The 21,631-nt window shown below is 41.4% G+C and overlaps 1 protein-coding gene and 1 long non-coding RNA gene across 19 annotated transcripts in view; one reads left to right on the forward strand and one right to left on the reverse strand.

The window, feature by feature from the left end:
- FOXN3 (forkhead box N3) overlaps nt 1-21,631 on the reverse strand; it is a 219,176-nt gene that overhangs the window by 45,004 nt on the left and 152,541 nt on the right. For all 18 annotated transcript variants that reach the window (XR_003095167.1, XM_025209759.1, XM_025209757.1 and 15 more), the window contains one exon: nt 11,408-11,544. Coding sequence is in view for 17 of the 18 variants with exons in the window: in XM_025209759.1 (XP_025065544.1) it covers nt 11,408-11,544 (137 nt within the window). In the remaining variant the exon portion in view is untranslated. The remainder of the gene's footprint in view (nt 1-11,407; nt 11,545-21,631) is intronic.
- Nucleotides 8,548-18,327, forward strand: LOC112551045. Its single transcript, XR_003095168.1, has 3 exons — nt 8,548-8,711; nt 11,147-11,238; nt 18,099-18,327. It is a non-coding gene; the product is annotated as an uncharacterized LOC112551045 (long non-coding RNA).

The following is a 21,631-nucleotide window of genomic DNA, read 5'->3' on the forward strand; positions in this document are numbered from 1 at the left end:
CAAGAGAGCATTTTAGGACAGTGCAAAAAAGGACAACTCCACAATGTCTTACGTTTCACAATTCTGTAATAAGTAGAGAATGCACAGAAAAAGAAAAAAGATAGCTATGCCTGAGGAAACAATAGTAATAACAAAACAGAACAAACAAGCAGAGAAAATAGTAGATATCCTATAACAGGGATCTCTCAGAGATGGAGGAAGGGAAGAAGCATTTGTGGAAATGTTTCAACTGACTTCAATTGAGTATGGAGTATGACCTAAAATCTGTGTGTTGTTATTTGGCATCTGTAATATTACCAATACTTGTGATTTTATCATAGATTTCATGATCGGTCTTTTTTTCTGAGAAGGTCAGGTCTGGGAGCCATACAATGGATGTAAAAATATCAGCTTAAAATTAAATAAAAATTTTTTAAAAACTACCCTGCCTCCCCAAAATAGCATTATTGGTTGCAAAAAAGCTTGAAAACATGAACCAGATTAAAACAAATAAACAAACAAAACAGTAAAAGCACACCTTAAGACATTCACATTTTGATTCCAGGACTAAACTAAAATCAGTGTGGTTTCAGGGTTTAAAAAACCATCTAAACAAGAAACCTGAGAAGAAAACTTATTCCCACGGTCCCTGGCTATAAACTTGGTGAAACACTACCCAAAACTCTAGTGGGGCACAGACAGACAAATTAATCGCAGGTAAGCCAATGCACCAAGGATAAACTTGACCCAAGAGGCTTGGAGGTAACACACACTATAATTCTGGACCACTCTGTGACCACCTTCACATAATTCTAAAAGTAACAGCCACAATGAAGTACTAAATCTCAGCTGCGGACTACACAGAACGATCAGTTTTTCTCACAATCCCCTTGGCAAGCAGGCAGTAAATAGAGCCTGGGGATCTTTTGACCTTGCAGGGTAGGGAACTTCAGAATGTTATATCAGGACAAGTTTCTTTCACATGAAACAAACAACCACCAAAAAAAAAAAAAAAAAAAAAAAAAAAAAAATATTAAAAGGGGAGTGTCTGCAGTTAACAACCAAAAAACACAACACTATATGAATAAAGGTTTGCTTGTGATTGTTTCAGGGAATAATGAGCGCCAATATGCCTACTTTGATTCAGGATTAATAATTATATTCAGCAGCATACATGTGTGTGTTCAAAGACTACTGAATATATATAGCTAAAAAAAACTGATATAGTGACAGGCTTAGGGAAGGAATAATAAACTCAAGTCTCTGGAAAAAAAAAAAAAAAAAAAAAAAAAGAAGGATTCCCATTTTGATGGATCTTTTGCCTGGAAAAGTATTGCTATGACAACACGTATCAGGTATCCAGGTTGTAGCTGTACTGGTCTAGAGGCAAAAGGAATCAAAACTTGTGGAAGGAATCAAAACTCATGGTATTTTTTATTAGACCAACTAAATATTTGCAAGCATAATTTGAAATAAAATAAATTTGTTTGCAAATAACTAGCTGGTCTGATAAAAGATGTCAACTCCTCCACGAGTTCCGATTCTGCTATGACAATATCACATTTGTTCCAAGGGAAGAATGTACGTGGCAGACTGAATAAAAACAGGTACCTACACAGTGCAAACAGTAACTGAGTAAATGACTGAAGAGTTTGCTTTTTGGCTCTGTGCCCATGTCTTCACACCTGCTGTGTATATTCTGGGTCAGAGTCAAACCTGAGGTAAGCAGGTTCATGCAAGTGACAGGGGGAGTTCAACAGCAGCATCAGGAGTGGTAGATCAGTCACAGAAGTGGATGAAGTCATAGAAGTAAGCTAGTACAGCTTGTGCCAAATTGTTGTATGGTAGGTATGCAAAAAAAAGAATGAAAGTAGAGAGTCGGGGAAAATACAAAAACCTGGCATAAGGTGAAACAGAGGAGGCTCTTCAGAGTACGCTACAATTGTTTTGGAAACATCAAAGTTACTCATCCCTGGTGAGTCATTTACAAGCTAGGTATAAACTGTGCATGTTAGCAATTGCTATAGTTATTCTTACTAGAGTCATAATACTCAGCTATTATTTTTATTACAGTAGTGCCTTGAGGACCCAGCTCAAACTTGGGGCTCCACTGTGCTAAGTGCTATACATATATAAAATGTAATAAGCTCTTCAGGTAAGAATTGTCTGCTGTTTTCAACATGAATGAAACAACACGTGGGTGAAGAATACTACTGGGAGTACTAGGGCTGGGCAAGATGAGAGACAAAGGAATAAAAACCAAGGTTGCATGTATATATGCCTAATGTATGATTTGAGACTTCATCAGTTTGTCATTTTTAAGTCCCAGTGAACAAATATTATTATTCACTAACAGGCCGCCAGTCTAATGATTCACCACCAGGCCCCAAATAATGGTTGGTCTTGCTAGTTAGTATTTTTTATGATTTAATAATCTGCAAATTCCAGGAAATATAAATGCATCTGTATTAATAAGGTCACAGGGCAAAATTGGGTTTGTAATAAAAATAACTGGAAAAGCCAAATGCCTGATTATTTTGCACTATCTGCCACTATTTTAACTTGTGTTCCTACATGTTGTAAACAAAGGTAAATTAGTACCTGTTTTTACTTGTGAACTTTAGTTGCTGCAGTCAGTCTGCTCAAGTCAAGGAATAGAGACTTACATGCTAGGGAGTCAAATTTTTTGGACACGAAAAACCAAAATTATAATAATTAGCATCCAAAGAAAACCTAGCCCATCTTAAACCCATCCCAGCTTTCTCCAGAAAGGACATGACCCAAGGCATTTCTTTCAGGTTGTATTCTTTCATTGACACTGGTTTAAAATGTGCCTCAGAAATATTGCCATGCAAGTGATTTTTTTCAATGGGTTGCAATATATAAAATACCTACATGCAGTACAAATAGAAATATCTGAAGAACCTACAAGAAGATAAACCATTTTAAATCAGAAATACTGATACTGAAAGACAACCATAGGAAAAGCAATTGTAAGTGTTTCTCTAGAAAGTACAACAGGCTACTAAGAAAACACCAAGAGAGAGAAATAGGTGATAAGAAAGTGTAAATTCTGTACAACTAATAAAAGCCAATATATCTTACATTTCAAGCTCCTGACTAGTGCTTAGTGAAATGCATTTCTTACAATAATAAGCATGAAGGAGAATACCCACGATCATCACCTCATAAATCTCAAAAGGGCTTTTGCCCAACAAGGACACTCCTCCAGAGAGATAGATCACATTTTTAAAGAGCCACCCAGATACCACATGAAAAGTGGCTGGAGTACAAAAAGAAAATCCCCATGAATTGCACACCGTTATTTATAACATACCATTATTTATAACATACCATCCTTCCCTGGAACCTATATGGAAAACCCTGAAACAACTGCAACCCATACTAAAAGAAAAACCAATTCTTACAGAAATCTTTCCAGAACCACCCATCCTAGCCTTCAAACAAGCACTGAACCTCGCCACCCTCATCACTAGAAGCAAATTTCCTATGGCACAAAGCACACCAAATGGATCCAGAGCGTGCCGGGACAAGAAATGTAAAACCTGCTGACACATCTCCACCACTCCCACAATAACCACAGCCCGCAACAGAACCATCAGCATGCCTGGATCTTACACCTGCACCTCCAGAAATGTAATATCTCTCTCTCTCATCCAGTGTACTAAATGCCCTGATGGAAAACATGAAGGAGAAACCAAACAACAACTGCGTACCAGAATGAACACACATCAAAAATCTATCAAAGACAAAAATACCCAATTCCCTGTAGATGCACACTTCTCACAAGACAACCACTCTCTCTCCGCTCTCTCAGTTCTAATTCTTAAAGGTAATTTATAAAAACACCTTTCGTAGATGAGCCCACAAACTTCACTTCATCAATCTACTGGATACAAAAAATCATGGACGAAATATATACATTGGATTTACGGTACATTACAACCTGCTTGACATCCAATAACCACAGGTAACCTGTCTGCATTTTACCAGCTACATTCTATCATCAGATCAACACTCCTCCTTCCTCCCCACCTATCTGTCTCACATTTATTGTGTCCTCACTGCCACACAATTGCATTTTTACAGACTTTCATTTTGTATTTTGGCTTCTTTTTCACCCAGGAGAGTCACAAGAGAGAGCAGACTCTCCCTATGCCTGAAGAAGGGTGTTTGCACCTGAAAGCTTGCAAAGAACATTTCTTCCAACTATTTAGCTGTTCTATTAAAAATATCACATTTACCCAAATAACCTTGTCTTTCTTATACTAATATACTTTCAACTCCTCTGATCCTAAAAAATATACTATGTAGGGGTAAGCTAATTATTGGGGGGAGGTTGGGAGGGGGAAGATGAGTGAATAGTGCAAAGTGTAACTTTATTCTAAAAAGTGACTTTATACAAAATGCATGGCTTGGCTCAACACTGAGTTGATCTGATTAAATACTCATCAAGTCTCTATCTGCCAGCCCTACAAAGTCAGCCTGGAATCCAAAAGCCCAGCTGGACTGTGACCATGCATCAGCAAGCAGACTGCAATATGAGCTTGGTTAACAATCTGTGGATAATGCATAAACTAGATGAGAATCCACCTTGCTCTCCCACAACCGAGTTTGCCTTGCAATAAATATACAGCAAACACAGCACAACAAGTCCTGATCCTGCAGACTTGTGTACTTTATTCACCATTCACCCAGCTGAAGTGCACTGGGGGAGTTGAAGAAAGGCTGATTTTTTAGATCAATATGTTGAAGTCAACTGGATGATTCAGTGCCAAAAGGTAAGTAGTGTTTAACTCTTTATTCAGCAGGGCCCCAATCCTGCTGCATCAGCAGATAAGCCTCCTAGTTCACGCAAGGAGCTGCTCTGCTCGGAAGAGATGGAACCATTCTAGGGAGTTACTTGTCAGAGGAGAGTTAACTTTAAATAGATAAATACTATTCCTAGAACAGGCAGAATGGGAACAGGCAGTATCCCACTCTACTGGTGTACATTTAAAGCATTTTCCCCCACTCCCTCAGTAACTTGGTAACTTAGAACAGAATGTGCCAGTATTTGCTATCAATAAAGCAAATACAAATGAGCATAAGATTGGGGAAGGCTGATGGTAAAAAAAAAGTCACCTCTGGCTCCAGGAATCCTACAAGCTGTTTTTTTTCCAACTAGATAAAGTGCTATGGGTTAAAGTACAAAAGGTTAACCCTGATCTTAAAATGACTTCCTAACCTTTAACTATATATTAAAAGAACCAACAGTATTAGTTTTAGAAATAAATACATTTGCTTATACTACTTCCCTCCCTGTATCCCTTGGACTCCAAAAATAATTGAGAGCTGACCTGATACAATACAGAAGAGGGGGAGGGGGAGGAGCTGGAAATCTATCCCAGAATGATTAAAGCCTTACCAGAAAGAGCAAATTGCACCAATAGTTCAGTACAGAGTCAGAAGACTTAAGAAGAAATATAGAAGATGAAATATCAAAGTATTCCTTTACAGAAGCTACATATAACTGAGCTGGCATCTATAATTATATTTCAAGGTTGCTTTATCACAAGCATTGTGAATATTTAACACACTTCAGATTTCAGTCTTTAGACCAAGGTACATTTCTCTTCCATATGAAATACTTTTTCTTTAAAATACACAGTATTAGGGAGCAAATACTTCTAATTTAACTCAGATGCTTTGATATTTTAGTTAGTGCATTTTTTAAATAAGAGCCTAAGAAAGGTGTGGGGATTTTTTTTTTACATAAATAAGCACATTGAAGTGCAATGTTCAACATGTTTACATTGTACCTTTGAAAATAAGAGGATCACAAGTGTTAAAGTGGTGACAGTTTGGAGCGCTGCAGACACATTTCATCAATGCAAGTATTAGAAAGAAATGTTCATATATTGATTGATAGACAAACTGGGATAAATGGATACTAAGTTTTCCTTACTTTAAAATTGAGCCAGCCATCTACTTGAATCACTTTATAACATTATTTACTTCAGGAGCTCTCATGAAATTCATGCAGAGTATTCTACTGCATTTACAAAATCAAGTCAGCTCATATTACTAGCTAGTAGGGCTGTGCAAAATTTCACTGGTAGTTTTATTTCAATGGTGTTTCGACTCATTTCCAGTTCCAAACAGCAAAATCGAAACGAAACAGAGCTTTGAAACAGCCTCGAAACAAAAGGAGGCAAGTCGAAACGTTTTGAAAATTTCAAAACGTTTCGGGTTTCGAAGCTCAAGCTGGGCTTGCCTGCAGGGAAACAGAAACTAAAGTAAGGAGAGGGAGGGGGAAGAGGGAGGAAGGGGGTGGGAGGAGTGCTCTCATTATTGACTGTGTAGCTGGCCAGTGACTGTCATCTTTCCCTGAGGTCCCTTCCAATCCCTGTGCTCTGGGGGAGGGATGGAAAAACTGCATAAAAGACATCATTGTTTGAACTGCCCTGCTTTCTGCCTTGGTGTCAGTTGAGTGAGAGTGGACCTTAACACACAAACAGTGTCACTGTGGCAGCGCACTGTTTGTGCCTGCCACTTTAAGGGCCGGAAGCCAGCAGGTGCCTGATTAGGGCAGCCATTTTGGGATCCAGGGCTGCCTATATAAACAGGGCATTGCACTGCTGGAAGGCCAAGCAACAACATCGCCTAGCTGCAGGGCTGCTGGGATTATCTGGAGGTAAGGGAGGAGCTGTAGGGGATGGTCAGGAGGCTCCTGGTCCTGGGCATGACCTGAAACTGCACCCTGCTGGGAGTGGGTGGCCTGGTGGGGCTCTCAGTGGTGTGGGAGCCCCCAGCAAATGCCAGGCCAGTTACCACCCTGGTGAAAGGCAGGTTGTGGCGCCTTAACCCCTAGCCCCCACAACCGGGTGGGTTACCCTTTTTGTAGGGTCTGGAAGGTGGACCCCCAGAGGAAGAGTGAGGCCACAAACTCACTAACCTGTCTGAACATTCCCCCGACTGGTCAATGCTGGGGCCAGGACCGGAAGAGCCGGGAGGGCCTACCACGAGGAGCGTCCAAGAGCTGAGGGCCTGGGGTTCTGACTGGCCTGGAGGTGGGCCAGGGCTAGTAGCTCAAGGTCCCGGGGGGGACCACACCTGTGAGGTCAGGGAGCTATGTTGCCGAGAATGAAGGCGAATTAGGCTGCCGGAATGGAGGGATCATAGAGGGGTTCAACAGTAGGATTCTGGGGCCTAGCAAAGGGCCGGTGATTGTGAGAACTATGGATGCCATCTGCGAGGCTTGGGCTGCAGATAATGCCCCCTGGCATCAGGGCAAGAAATGGGCAGCCTCCTGCTTAATCAACAGCTATTAAATCAATTACCAATAAGGCGTGGTGGACAAGAAGGCAGGTGTTTAGCCCAGGAACACGTGGGTGGGCCACAGGGAAATCGGCCCCAAGAAGGCCCCCTGTTACAGTCACTCACCCATGTCATGAGTTTTGCCTGTCAGCAGCTAGAGGTGCAGAGCCCCAGGACCCAGACTTCCCCTGCACCTATCTCCTTGACAGCTGGCAGGTTTCATGGCCGCAGCAGGGTCTAGCAGGCCTGCAGTTTTCACCCCCATGCCCCAAGACAGACACAGTCCCACAAGCACCCATGCCATGAGTTTTGTCTATCAGCAGCCAGAGGTGCAGGGTACCCATCTCCTTGAAAGCTGGCAGGCATTGTGGCCTCATCAGCGGCTAGCATGCCTGCATTTTCACCCTGCTGTGCCTTAACACATACACAGTGTCACCCATGTCACAAGTTTTGCTTGTCCGTAGCACGAGGTGCAGTTTCCCCCAAAATCCTGCACCTATCTCCCTGTACCTTGGCAGGTTCATGCCCTCAGAAGGGGCTACCATTCCTGCAAGTTTGATCCCAATCAGGCCAGAAATGACAAAGTTATAGGCTGTTTCGAACTTCCCCATTATAGCCCATGGGCGAAATGTCGAAACAGCGAAACTGTTCTGATGAAACAAAACAGAACAGCAGTTTGGAATCAAAACGAAATTCGAAACAAAACGCTGTTCCGTCGAAATGTTGAAACACAAGTTGAAGTGGAATGGTGCCATTTCGCACAGCCCTACTAGCTAGCTATTTTTGGAAGAACATTTCATAAGTTAAGTTGTGTGCTCAATAGGCATCACCTGAGGCACTTCTTATGATTCAACACGGCGTCTATGCTCAACTCCCCTCTTACCTGCTATGAAGATACTAAATGGTACAAGATGTTTATGGTCATTAGTTCCTTTGCAACATCCAAAAAAAAGAGTAATAGTGGATTAATTTGCCCCTGTGGGATCTTTCCTTCTGATCTTTATAAGACTTGTAATTCCTTCTATTAATCCACCCCCAGTGGAGGCATTTTAATATAGGTGAATTAAGTAATTCCAGATGTATTTTATTGATTTCAGACAGTGTAATTTCTCTCAGTCTTGAGCTACAGTCATCCAGAGTTTATGGCATGTAGTGGAATTCTGCCACACAAGTGTTTTGGAAGATTTCATCTTTAACACCCAGAATCAGGCTTTCATTTGTTATTTGCTAATTTTCCAAGGTAGTTCTTTGATGAAGTGACACTGCAGATGGAAATTTACACTCTTTGAAGATTCCTGGCACATCTGAACACAGAAAATACTGCATATCTAAATGTTTTAGTTATACAATGAGGATTCAACTTCTCTTCCATTAGTTGCTACTTGAAATTCTATACGAATGCCAATTTATGGGTAAGTGAGTTCAGCATTAAACTAATGTTACATCATAAAGGCCTATTATTGTTAAACTTACTAGGAGTGGTAAGAAATCTGGTGGCAACAGCCATGAAAAAATTAAATTCTTCTTGACTCAGGAGATCAGCAGAAGCAATCATGCTTTCAAAATAAGTTGCAAAAGCATGTGCTTTCAATGCATAAACACACACATGCCTAATATAGTCAGATTCTTATGTACTCCATAAATACAGTCAAGGCATAGAGCCCAACTTCCTTGCCCTGATCCTGGTATTGCTCTGCATAATGCCTTTCCCATGGCCAGTTACAATGGCTTGCATTAGACCAAGTGACAAAAAGCAAGCACAAGGCTGTACAGTACTGGGGGCTTCTGGTCACACCCTGGCAGTGCAGATATGTGCCATATATTCCCAAGGCCACCATTCAACACTGCAGGATTATCTTTACAATCAGAAGAGATTGTTCAATAGACAAGTCTGGGCTTGTCTAGCTGAACGACATTTGCACTGATGTAATTATATCACTTTCAAGAGTAAACTCCCTCTCATCCAGACAAGCTTTGTCAGCTCCTGAAATCAACATCTCTCAGCAGTGGGACACAAGACAATCATGGATCACCTGAAAAATCTCTCCACAGACTGACTTTAACAACAAGACGTTTTGCTTTCAGTTATATCACTAAGGGGAGGGGTGGGGAAACTGAAGTTTAAAATATTTGTGAATAAAATGAACTGCTATTGATTTTTTTTTTTTAAATGGCAAATGTTTTATCTCCAAGGCAAGTTATATTGTTACTAAAGTAGCCTCTCTCAGATCTGAGTCCTACCCCAAAAAAAGGCAAATTTAAGCAAACTCTAATATAAATTATATCAGGGTAGGATTCTCTGGCACCAGAATTAACATAGATCAGAAAACTCCCTCCAATTCTAGAGCTACTAAGGACGCAGAAATTCAATGCATTAACATTTTATACAGACATGAAATAAGATTCTACAGATAACACATCTGCATAGATTATGTTCTGTTTCTACTGCTTATGAATATATTAATAATAAAATAAAGCCATTAGGCTTCTGGAAAGAAAAACTTATTTGAATATTTATTTAAACTGCAACTGTAAAATAATCATCCAAATTATTTAACTATCGGAAACTGTAAAGCACCATCAGGAGACAGAGGAGATATTTGAAAGGTCTAGTATTAAACCATAAGGTACTACAGGTCCTCCACTGTATTTTTATCATTATTACTCCATTGCTTTAGCAAGTCCCATATTAATTTGATCTCTTAAAGCTACATGACCTCAAGTTGTGAGCTCATTTAGCATATAATTGTCTTGATTTATTTGGAAAGAAACCCCCACCGACAAAACCAGGTACAGTGTCCTTTTAAAAAAAAAGTTTCAAACCAACTGTAGTTGCTATGTAGGGTTATTTGTTGCCAAGGCGACAACATATATCTAAGTACTAATGGCCTGTCCTTTTGCCAAGCAACAAACAGCCTTGTGATGCAACTGCACCTGTCTCAGCTATGCGTTACTATGGAGACATTTGAGTTACTATGGTTACCATCACGCTAATCGCCTAGCAAGGGCAGACATACAGCCGTCTCCCGCGAAAGCCCAGCTGTTCCTCCCAATCTCTGACTGAAGATTGATTCTCTGGCCATGTGACGGAATGCACAAGAACTTCATTAACATTACTTGAAAGAAATCACTTTGTGCGTTGCCGCCTCCTTGCAGGACATATATCAGACTCAAAAAAATAAGCTGGAAAAACAAAAATCATCAAAATCACTTATTAATCCATAATTCCGGTAATTAACAAATTGCTTGCAGGCAGATAAAATTCCTCTTAAATTTTATGTTACATATAAACACATCACTATGTTTTCAAGATCAAAAGGCATTTCTGTTCAAGCCAATTATTTGATAGAGTATATTTTTAAACATTTTCTAGAGCAGCAGCTAAAGGCAGCTGTCTTCAGAACCTAATATTTACCTCCCTACTTTGTGGATCACAATCTTAAATTCTCTCTGCTTGCAGTCACTTATTTCACTAACACTAACACTACTTGTAAGCAATGGCCAGATAAAATGCACCTATTTCATTATTAAATGAGAATGAAAGACTCCATTGGTCTCCATTGTACACCTTTGAGACAAACCTACGTGTGCACACTTATCTACGGGGCATGTAACCACAACAGAAGGAACTTTAAATCACCTAGATGCAAGGTTTGCATGGAGACTGGATACCTGCACTAACAACACAGTTGTGGACTGAGTAACAAGCTAGAAAGAAAATAATTAACTAGCACTCTACTAGTGCAACTGCTGCATTTTTTAATCTATTGAAACTGGATAAACTGACTTTTCAAAGAACCCCCATTTGCTTGTGCACACACTAATTTTAAATATTTTCTCTGCTGAGATATTCTGTAACTTATCCATGGGAAACACTGAAATTGAGATTGATGGAAGTATCAGAACCATCACATCGCTGACACGCCAGAGAACAGAAAGGTAAGGAATACTGGAGCGTGAACCAAGAAATTGACTGTTTATTATAATACACTGTAAGTTACCATATTTTCTTAATTATTGTGATTTATTATATTTGGTATCTTAGCCAAGATCCATAAATACAGCTGGATGGAAAACAGCAGTTGTAAAATGCGTCTAGTTTTCTTACCTTTGATATGCCTGAGGAGATGTGGGAGGTGTATTGAACACATGCGAATATGGGTGATAGGGTGTCTTTTTCAAAGCCTGAATAAGATTTTGTCTATATTCTGGGTCTATACACCACAAGGACCCCTTTCCAATACTCTGCAAAGAAAAAGAATTAAAAAAAATAAATACTTGATTTAGCAACATAGCCATATTTATAATTAGGAAAAGCAGTGGATTTACTTATTACTTGCCAAAGATAACTGCTCTAGTTATATTTTTAAATTTTATTCTTACAATCAAAATTTCAAGGGAAGACAGAAGCATGCACACACGCTGTAGTCACCTTTACCTTCTCATTTTAATTAAACAGATTCAGTAATATATTGTAATTTCCCCATGTCCCCCAAACTGGAAAAATTACATGCGCTATGTTATAAATATTCACTATAGTTATACGTTATAAAATTATTAAGTTATATTCTTAAATGTCAGCTTAGGGGATACATAAGTTGGTCTTTGAAAGGAAAGTAAAACATTATTTTTCCCTTTTGCTGTAGTTAAATAAACCTAACAAACCCACTTATAATAAGAATTTAAACAACTTAGAAATTCATCAACCAACTGACACCAGTCTACTACAATCTATCTAACCTTTTCTCCGAGGGGAAAAAAAAAACCTTCAAAAAGCCCCACCTGCGCCCCCTCAAACACCAGTACCATCAGTGTTTAAACCATTTAAAGCTGTTGTGAAATCTTGATAATTAAATGAGTTTTCACTTTAGTTACCTCTCCAAACCCACTGAGCAACTCACTCCAGTAGTCAAACTGTAATAGCAATGCTTACACACACTTAATGCTTATTCTGCAGTTCAAAGCATAGTCCTCTCTCTAGTCTTAGCACCAGGAACCTCAGAGTGTAGATACTTTAAACTGTTCTGTTTGAGCTCTTAAAAATATTAATACATTTTAAAAATCCCTAAATCAATTGGGAAGAGAGAGAAAAGTGGCCATTTAAACATATTATGGGTACTTAAAACACCCCACAAAAAACTAGCACAAATCAAAAGTCACTCTACCAAGATACCGACATCTGTTCAAAAAACAGGTCAAACAAACACCAATACTAGCTACTGATTGCTGAAGAGGTTGCAGGCTTTCCAGTCAGTTTAATAAGTTTTTTAGTAAATGTTTCCAGAAGGGGAAAAAACGGTTAAGTTACATTAAAACCTGCTTTTCTGTCAGGTAGGTAAGTAGTCATCTCTTTCTAGTACTACAACTTACATTAGTAAACCAAGATCCTCACTACACTGAAGTGTATGCAGTGGAGGTTTAGGTTTAAAAGAGAAAGAAAATCCTATGAAGATTTTCAAATCTAAGGAGGAAAAATACACTTCTGCTTTTGAAAGATTATCATCTTTGTGAAACATTATCAACTTTCCAAGTGTTGCCCCCCTATCATACAAAGACATTTCAAGGGGCTTTACCCAACATTTGAGATGCTTATAAACCCTCCTCCGAGCTTACTGACTTCAGACCCTGATCCTGCGACAGACTGCTCTGACTTCAATGAGCTTGCCTGTGGCATCAGATAGCTGCCTGCATGGAGCTCAGGGCACGGTCTGAGTCTTCGCTTGAAGAGCACAGGATACAAAGTCTGAGCACTCATTTCATGCATCTCAGACTACCAGATCTTGTTGCATCCTACCTCCCATGCCTTTGCCTAATGTTGCCTTAACTGGAGAAACCATACTTCACATTTTTCTGTGACATACCTACCACTTCGCAGGCATGCCACAAACACAAGTACAAACCAAAAGCATGCCCTCTTTTACTGAGGACTGAGAAGAACCCAAGATCCATGACCCTGTTTTTGATGAACTTTCTAGATCAATCCTGGGCTTCATACATGTATATTGTGCCCAAGTATTAACAAGAGCACTAATGAAGGAATGACCTGGTGCTTGCTCTACAGTTCCCAGTTTTTAAAGTTAAAAAACATGACCATTCAAGAACCCAGAATTAAGCCCTGAGCTAATACATGCCCATCTACTTGTAAGACCTTAGGAATCATAGGAAAGTCAGGCTGGAAGGCATCTCACAAGATCATCTAGTCCAGCCCCCAGCTCAAGACAGGATCATTCCCTGATCAAACCATCCCAGCCAAGTGTCCATCTAACCTGCTCTAGAAAAACTTCCAAGGATGGAGAGTCCACAATTTCTCTACATAGCCAGTTCCAATGCTTAGTCATCCTCACAGTCAGAGGGTACAGCTACACATGCAATTAATGTGAGTGAATATACTCGGGCTCAATCTGAGACAGAGTAAACTAATCCCAACATCACCATCTACACATGCTTTTAAGTGCAGTAATTTACTGCACTGCCAGCTACCAATTGTATCTGATGGGACTATGTGGCAGTGCAGTAAATTAGTCTACTGAACCCTAATTGCCACACACGTCTGCTGTGCAGTAAAGCATCTTGTGCTGATGCACCCAGAAAGATCTTCCTAATCTCCAACCTAAAACTTTCTTTGCTGAAGGCTCAAAGCCATTGCTCCTTGTACTGTCCTCTACAGTCACAGAGACAAACCCATGTCCATCCTCTCTGCAATCGTCCTTTAGATAATTGAAAATGGTTATCAAGTCCCCTGTGTCCTCTTCTCCAGACTAAACAACCCTAGCTCTTTCAGCCTTTCTGTATAAATATTGCATCCCAGGCCCCTGATCATTTTTGATGCTCTTTGATGGACTCTTCCCAAACTGTCCACATCTTTAAGGTGTGGTGCCCAAAACTGGGCAGTTGAGCCCAGTATGGTACTGCAGTTGAGGCCTCACCACAGTGCTGAACAGAGCAAAAGAATCACTTCTCTTGATTAGCAAGTGATACTCCTGGTGACACCACCTCGTATACTCTTGGCCACTGTGCTCAAAAAGACCACAATGTTAGCTCATACGCAGCTTGTGGCCCATTGTAACCTCCAGGTCCTTCTCTGCAGTACTACAGCCTAGTCAATCGTTCCCCCCATCCGTATTTGTGTATACAATTATTTCTTCCAAGTGAACTACTTTGTCCTTGTTGAACCTCAGATGACTGACTGCAGACCATTTCTCCAGTCTATCCAGCTCATTAAAACCACTTGCCAACATTAAACTAACATACTTAAAATTTATGTCAAGTTATTTTAAAACACCATAGCAATAACAGCAATATCCGACTCTTGTAGCTTACATCAACAGTAGATCTCAAACCGTTCTACACAGAAAATCATTATCTACGTCATTTTACAGATAGCTAAACTGAGTCACAGAAACATGAAGTGATTTACAGAAGATCACCCAGCAGGCCAACAGTTAAATGAGGAATAGAATCTGTCTCCTTATTCCCTGAGAGATACTTTATCCCAGTGGTCACCAACCAGTGGATCTTGATCCACCAGCAGATCTCAGAGCCTCTTGGAGTCAATCCAAGGCCAGCATGGAGGGCTGAGTGTCCATGTGCCCCAGCCCAGCAGGTCAGCCCATGGGGGAGGGAAGGGGCGGGGGCTAGATTGAGGCCCCCACAGTGAGGGACAGTGTCACAGAGGCAGAAGCAAAGTTAAGTTGAGTAGGGCCCTGGCCAGGTGGGACTTACCTGCTGGGGAAGCGCACCCCAAAATAATATTTTCTCCCTCTACCTCAATCTGCTCCTCCCCTTCCCCTCCCCACAGGCTTACTTGCTGGGTGGGGGTAGAAAAAGGGTGGTGGAAACATACGGTAGATCTTGGGTTGCTTTTAAATGCCAAAGGTGATCTCCTACTTAAGTTTGGAGACCACTACTCTATCCACTAGGTAGAGTGAGAGCCATGAATCCACCCTTTTACATAAGTTTGCAAAGCAGGGCTATTCCTTAGAAACAATAGCATAGAAAACATGTAACTTGAGAAAACTTCCCCGTGTTAAGAACTATTAGTCCTTACTTTATTAATGCCATCTTCACTTCAGCATATTTTTTGCTCTCATAAAAGCATACATGTTTTTGGTCAATGCAAAAGAGGAAATAAACTTTAGGTACGGTGTGAAAATAGCTTCTTTTACCATACAACACAAAACATTTGCATATGAAGAACTCAGAATAATGCTGCTATACAAGCTACCTCATTAAGCTTGCAACTTGAGGTTCCACAGGGAAGCAGTATACCTGTGCTTTCATGCAACACCTGAATTATCAAGTGATGTTTTACATTTGACCTTCAAACATTCTACCAGATCCTGAGCAGCTGCTCTGAACACAAAAGGTCTGTTTGAAAATTTGCTTATGCAGAAATGAACCAATGTTTGCAAATCAATTTCATAATTTGATTGTAATTACACTTGATAAAGCACTGAAAGGGGGTTACAACACTGTTTATCCTGCCATGAGTTTCAGGAAACAGCTATGGCAATACAAGTTTCTTTAACAGTGTCGTTAAATTAAAACTTAAATGCCTGTATTTTCAGATACAGGACACTCAACATCCATTAGAAAAAGGTAAACTAATAAATTAGTCTGAAGTGGAAAGTTTTGCAAACAAAAGCTGGCTTCTACAAGGTGACAAGTGTCCAATAACCAGGGACCTACCTAAATCGTGGAGGAAAGGCACTGCACAGCACCTCCTTTAATCTTGCTATCTCTGCTGAGCACCCCTCCACCCCGGCCATCCCAACTGGCAGAAGGGTTCTGGCAGCCCCGCCACTGATCGGCCAGGAGGCAAAAAACCACGGTTTTAAATATCCTGCAGTTTTTGCCTCCTGCCAGATCAGCAGCAAGCAGCAGGACCATCAAGTCTCCTCTGCCAATCAGTGGCATGGGGTAGAGGGGAGGATGTGACAAAAAGAGAAAAATTAAAGGACTTCCATCACAATTTAGGTCGGTCCCTAACAATAACATGAAGTGAGAGCCAGCAGTTGAAAGGGCCTAGTACAAGAGAGAAAACCCACCAAAGAGATCTAAAGATATTAAGAATAGGGCAGGTAGCAAAATGAGATTGATCCAGTAAAAAGACTGAAAGCCTTGTATTTAATGGGAGGGAGATTCCTGAGACTATTTCTTCTAAGGCAGCACATGGATAGACAAACCAATTATAGTACTTCAAAGGGCAGGGGGGCATGGAGAGAGATTTACTTAAGTTCAGCTGAATATGCTCTAACTGTGCCGTCTGCCCACTTTGATCCTGTGGAAAGAACAGGTCAGTTTACCCCCAAATGAAACAAGGTTGAGGAATAGTTAACACTGGATTAAGCCAGTGTGTGTTCAAAAGCATTAGGTTCGCTTTCTCCCTTAGAGTAGTATAACTGCGCCTCCAAGAACAGGGTAATAGCTGACAGCAAGACAGATATCTAGGAATTTGTCATAAATAAATACCTAGATACTAAACAGCCAATCACTATTATGTAGTCTATGGAATTTGTCAAGGGCCACATGTTTCAAATTGAAAGGAATGAATTAAAAATGGACAACATATGTAGACTGCCACACACAACAGGGAACTGCTGGTGGCAATCTGTACACCCCAAAAACCACATATAGCAAGTCACCATCAACATATGGTAAGGACTGAAGAAAAGATGGCTACAATTAATTTATTTTGTAAGAATTCTATCAGTTTTATTTTAAAAGCATTAACACCAAGGGGAAGGAAAGGTTTGGATGGTTCTAAGGAGTTATAAAACCCGCCCCGATTTGTAACATTTGCTCATGAGGGACAAAATTTAGTAACTCCTTATACCACCTTTAAATTACTTCTCATTCATGATTTTTAACTAAAAGAACAGAAACTTAAAAAGTGAAGGTCTAATCCAGAGGGGTGCAAGTATCCCCACAGTTAGTTAAGGAGTAGACCAAATGCCTACCAAGGTTAATGGGAGGTGAGAGAGTCCTACAGCAGCTGTTGGCAACCTTTTAAGAACAGGGGTCCAAATTAGAATCATAGAAAATTAGAAAAGACCTCAGGAGGTCATAGTTCAACCCCCCACCTCAAAGCAGGACCTCCTGGCCAAGGCTTTGTCTACCTAAGTCTTAAAACACTCCAAGGATGGAAATTCCACAATCTCCCTGGGTAGCCTGTTCCAGTGCTTTACTACTCACCTAGTGAGAAAGTGTTTCCTATTATCTAACCTCAACTTCCCTTGCTGCAACTTGAGACCACTGCTCGTTGTTCTGTTATCTGCTGTCACTGAGAACAGTCTAGCTCCATCCTTTTTGGCACCACCCTTCAGGTAGTTGAAGGCTGCTATTAAATCCTCTCTCAGTCTTCTCTTCTCTAGATTAAAAAAAGCCCAGTTCCCTCAGCTTCTCCTTATAAGTTATATGGCCCAGGCCTGTTACCATTTTCATTGCCCTCCGCTAGACTCCTCTCCAATTTGTCCAAATCCTTCCTGTAGCAGAGCCCAAAACTGGACACAGTACCCCAAATGTAGCCTCACCAGTTCCCTCAATCTGCTGGCAATACTTCTATTAATGCAACCCAGTATGCAGTTAGCCTTCTTCACAACAAGAACACACTGTTGGCTCATATTCAATTTACTGTCCACTGTAACCTCTAGGTCCTTTTTTACATAACTGGTGTTTAGCCAGTCAGTCCCCAGCCTGTACTGGTAGATGGGATCATTTGGTTTCAAGTACAGGGTTTTGCATTTGTCCTTATTGAACCTCATGAGTTTTCTTTTGATCCAACCCTCCAATTTGTCTAGGTCTCTCTGAATCCTAGTCCTACCCTCCAGGATATCTACTACTCCCCCCAGCTTGGTGTCATCTGCAAACTTTCCAAGGGTGCAGTCCATCCTGTCTTCCAGGTCACTGATGAAGGTATTGAACAAACCTGGCCCCAGGACCAACCCCTGGGGCACTACACTTGATACCGGCTGCCAAGTAGTCACTGAGTCTTTTCAGCCCAACAATCCAGCCAGTTCTCTATCCAATCCAGACTACTTTAGCTTGCTTGAGAATGACGGGTTGCCACTTATGACCCCTTGCCACCAAATTGCTGCCAATGCACTTCCAACCCAGCTGCCACTTCCCCATTGCTGAACTGCTGCAGACACCTATCTTTACCAGCCAGATTAAATTGCTTGGAGTCTGCATTCAGTCTATTGGCTGTAGATGGACAATCCCTGTCCTACAAGATTAGATCTCCATTATAGTAATTAAGCAGAAGGAAGAAGATGTGTTGTTTATTAAAATATATTAGGTTTTCTGAGGCTCTCATTTACACCTAAATCAGAAATAGTTCCACTGAAGAAAATGGAATCGCACCACTAAAAATAGCAAGAGCAGAATCAGCTAGTACATTTATTAAAAGAAACACAAAAAATGTTTTTCTTAAAATCTTCAGTCTTATGTGCAGGCAAAGACGGACACCAAACAACAAACAAGCTTTTAGGACCGCATGCCTCTTATTTTAAAAACAGCAGTCACAGCAAACCCAGAAAGATATAGATAAAAAGAAGTGAAGTGACATTCGGTTGAGGATTTCCTACTCAAGAGCCCCAAGTGTGAAGAGCTTCTTGACTGCGTGTTTAGCTTAAGCACTAGTTTTCCAAGTATAGTAGTCATAAGAAAGGAGGGGGAGAATCAATGGAATTTAGACCAATTGCTTAGTGATTAATTTCTGTCTTATGACATTTGGCGTGCTGCTCCACTGACTCCTCCAACCCAGAAGTCAATAGCATCTCCAATCAAACAGAAGAAAGGGAGAGAAAAAAAATCCTCGGATTACATTTGTCTCCTAGGCAACAAGTGCCAAAGAGTGGATAACGACTCCCTGATAATCTCAGTGCTGGAATGCTTCATACTCCCTAACAATGCGTCCTCTCAAGGCGAGATACAGTAACCTCATCCCCTTCTGCTGTTCACAGGTTACTGTTTTACAGGAGTGGATAAGGGTGAAGACACAGGGAATGAATGCTATGAAGTATCTCCTACATAATATAGGATATATTAGGAGCAGAATAATCTCTTTCAAATAGTTTTTTTCCTGTTAAAAATATTTTAACAGATTAACATTTGGAAAGCCGTCCATGCCAATTTATGCTCTAAAGAAATATGTATCAATATATTTAACAAGGCAAACATATTTTGTAGTATCTCTGAAAAATTACTGTGCCTCCTTCCTTCTGCCAGCATATACATGTATCTGTGTTCTAATCTGCATGCTTGATTTTTTTAAAAGAAATCATTCAGTTTTTGTTTCAATTGCAAGAAAAATGGAAAGAGAAATTATTCATCTCTAAACCTATTATTTAAATCTGCTTGCTGTAAAAAGATGAGGCCAAATCTTCATATTTATATTTTCGTATATATGTGAAAGATACATAACCACACATACTTGTCTACAATTTTTTTTTGGAATATATAGAAAAGTAATTTATTTTAAAGGGCCTACTTTACAAGCTAGTATGCAAAATCCCACATTAAAATGCTTGGTCATCTCATAAGCATATAAAAGCTGAAGTATGCAGCTCCTTACTTTATGTATTATAGGGAAGACAGTGCCTTTTAGAGTTACTTGACATGTCCATCATCACACCTTGTTTTCACCTTTGCAAGGTTTCAGTATTATATGCTTAGTGTCTATCCCAGGCTATATATTTTTTTGGTCAAAACATGCCCAAGTTGTTTCCAAGAACAAGGCTAAGGAAAGAGGTTTTTCCCCATGTGATCTTCTGCACAACCATCTCACAGACAGGTAAGATGAGATAAATAGTTCAGGTAATGACCTTAATAAAAAGAAAAAAAGGATATTCTGCTATCAGAGACAGAAGGAAAGGGAGGGACCATTTTGTCTTTGGTGACAATACTTGAAGAGGCCAGATACTTTACAATTCAAAAGCAGAAAGCAGATTCTGAGCAGTATTAATCAGGAATAAATCCAACTACTTCACTGAAAAATGTTCCAGATATACACTTACTCTGGCATTTATTCTAGGCAGATTTCTGAGTTCTGGGAGCAATTATAAACTTAAGAAATGGCAATAAGAGCAGCATTTGATTCAGCAGCTTCATATCGCCATGAAGAGAGATGTTTTCCTGTTTGGCAAGCACAATACAGTTCAAACCCCGTTAAGATAGATGGCTCATGACCAGGGATCCTGGTTTTCCCTTTCCCATGGAAAAACAGAGAAAACCACGGGTTTTATCTTTTACCGGAGGCAAACATGGATTTCTCATTTTACCAGAGAAACCCACATATTTTGCAGTTTTGCAATGAGCTCTCTGCAGGCTGGCAGAGTTGCAGCTTGGCAGGGGCCTGGGGGGAGTGGGAGGAGGGCAGTCAGGCAGGGGCACTAAGTGCATTTGTACGCACATGGCCCAGGCAGCCTGGAGACCAGCTCCTGCAGGTAAGTTGAGGGGGGAGAGGGAAGGAGAGGATTGAGGCCCCCATAGTAAGGGAAGGAGTTGGACAGGGCTGGGGCTGCTGCCCAGCCAGGCAGTGCCTAGGGTTTGGGGCCAGGGCCACAATACGCAGCCACAGGGCCTCAGTGGGGAGCGGAATGGGGCGGTGGGCAGCTCGTCCAGGGGTAGGGGGATGGGGCCAGCTCCCCCTGATGCTCACACGCCCAGGGGCCAGGCAGGACCCATGCCCCCCAGATCTGTGCATCAGGCAGGGGTGGAGCAGGCTGCCCCCTACAGGCTCAGGCAGAGGGGCTGCTCCTCACCACTGTGCACATTCCCAGAAAGCAGGGGGGACCCATGCCCCCCCCAGATCTGTGCACAGGATGCAGGCTACCCACTTCAGGCTCACGCTCCTGCCCTGCTGCCCTCTTTCGGACCTCCGCAACCCAGTGTGTACAACCTGGCGCTGCAAAGAACAATGGGCTGCACAGAAAAGCTGCTTGGGTCTGCTACACACAACCCTGCCCCACTATAGCTCAGCATGCAGGGAATGCATCACCAGGGCAGTTGGCTGTTCAGTGTTCACAGCAGCACCAATTCACACCCGCTGGGCTTCGGAGGCCCCGGGGAAGGCATCAGGGCCAGAGCCTGATCCCACAGTGGGCAGCACGCAGCCCCTGTCCCACACATAGATCTGGGAGGGACGGGTCCCACCTCCCCCTGGCAGTGTGTACTACAGCAGGCAGCTGCCCACCCCCAACGCCTGAGCCTGCAGCATGGTGGGGTTGGGGGGAGGCCAAGCTCCATTCCACTGCAGCAGTTGCTACCTCCTGCCAAGGGCAGGGGGCTGTCTAGCCCCATAACCCTGGCAGGTGGCAGCCCCCTTCAGTAG

This window comes from Alligator sinensis, unplaced genomic scaffold (genome assembly GCF_000455745.1).
Source record: "Alligator sinensis unplaced genomic scaffold, ASM45574v1 scaffold281_1, whole genome shotgun sequence".
Lineage (NCBI taxonomy): Eukaryota > Metazoa > Chordata > Crocodylia > Alligatoridae > Alligator > Alligator sinensis.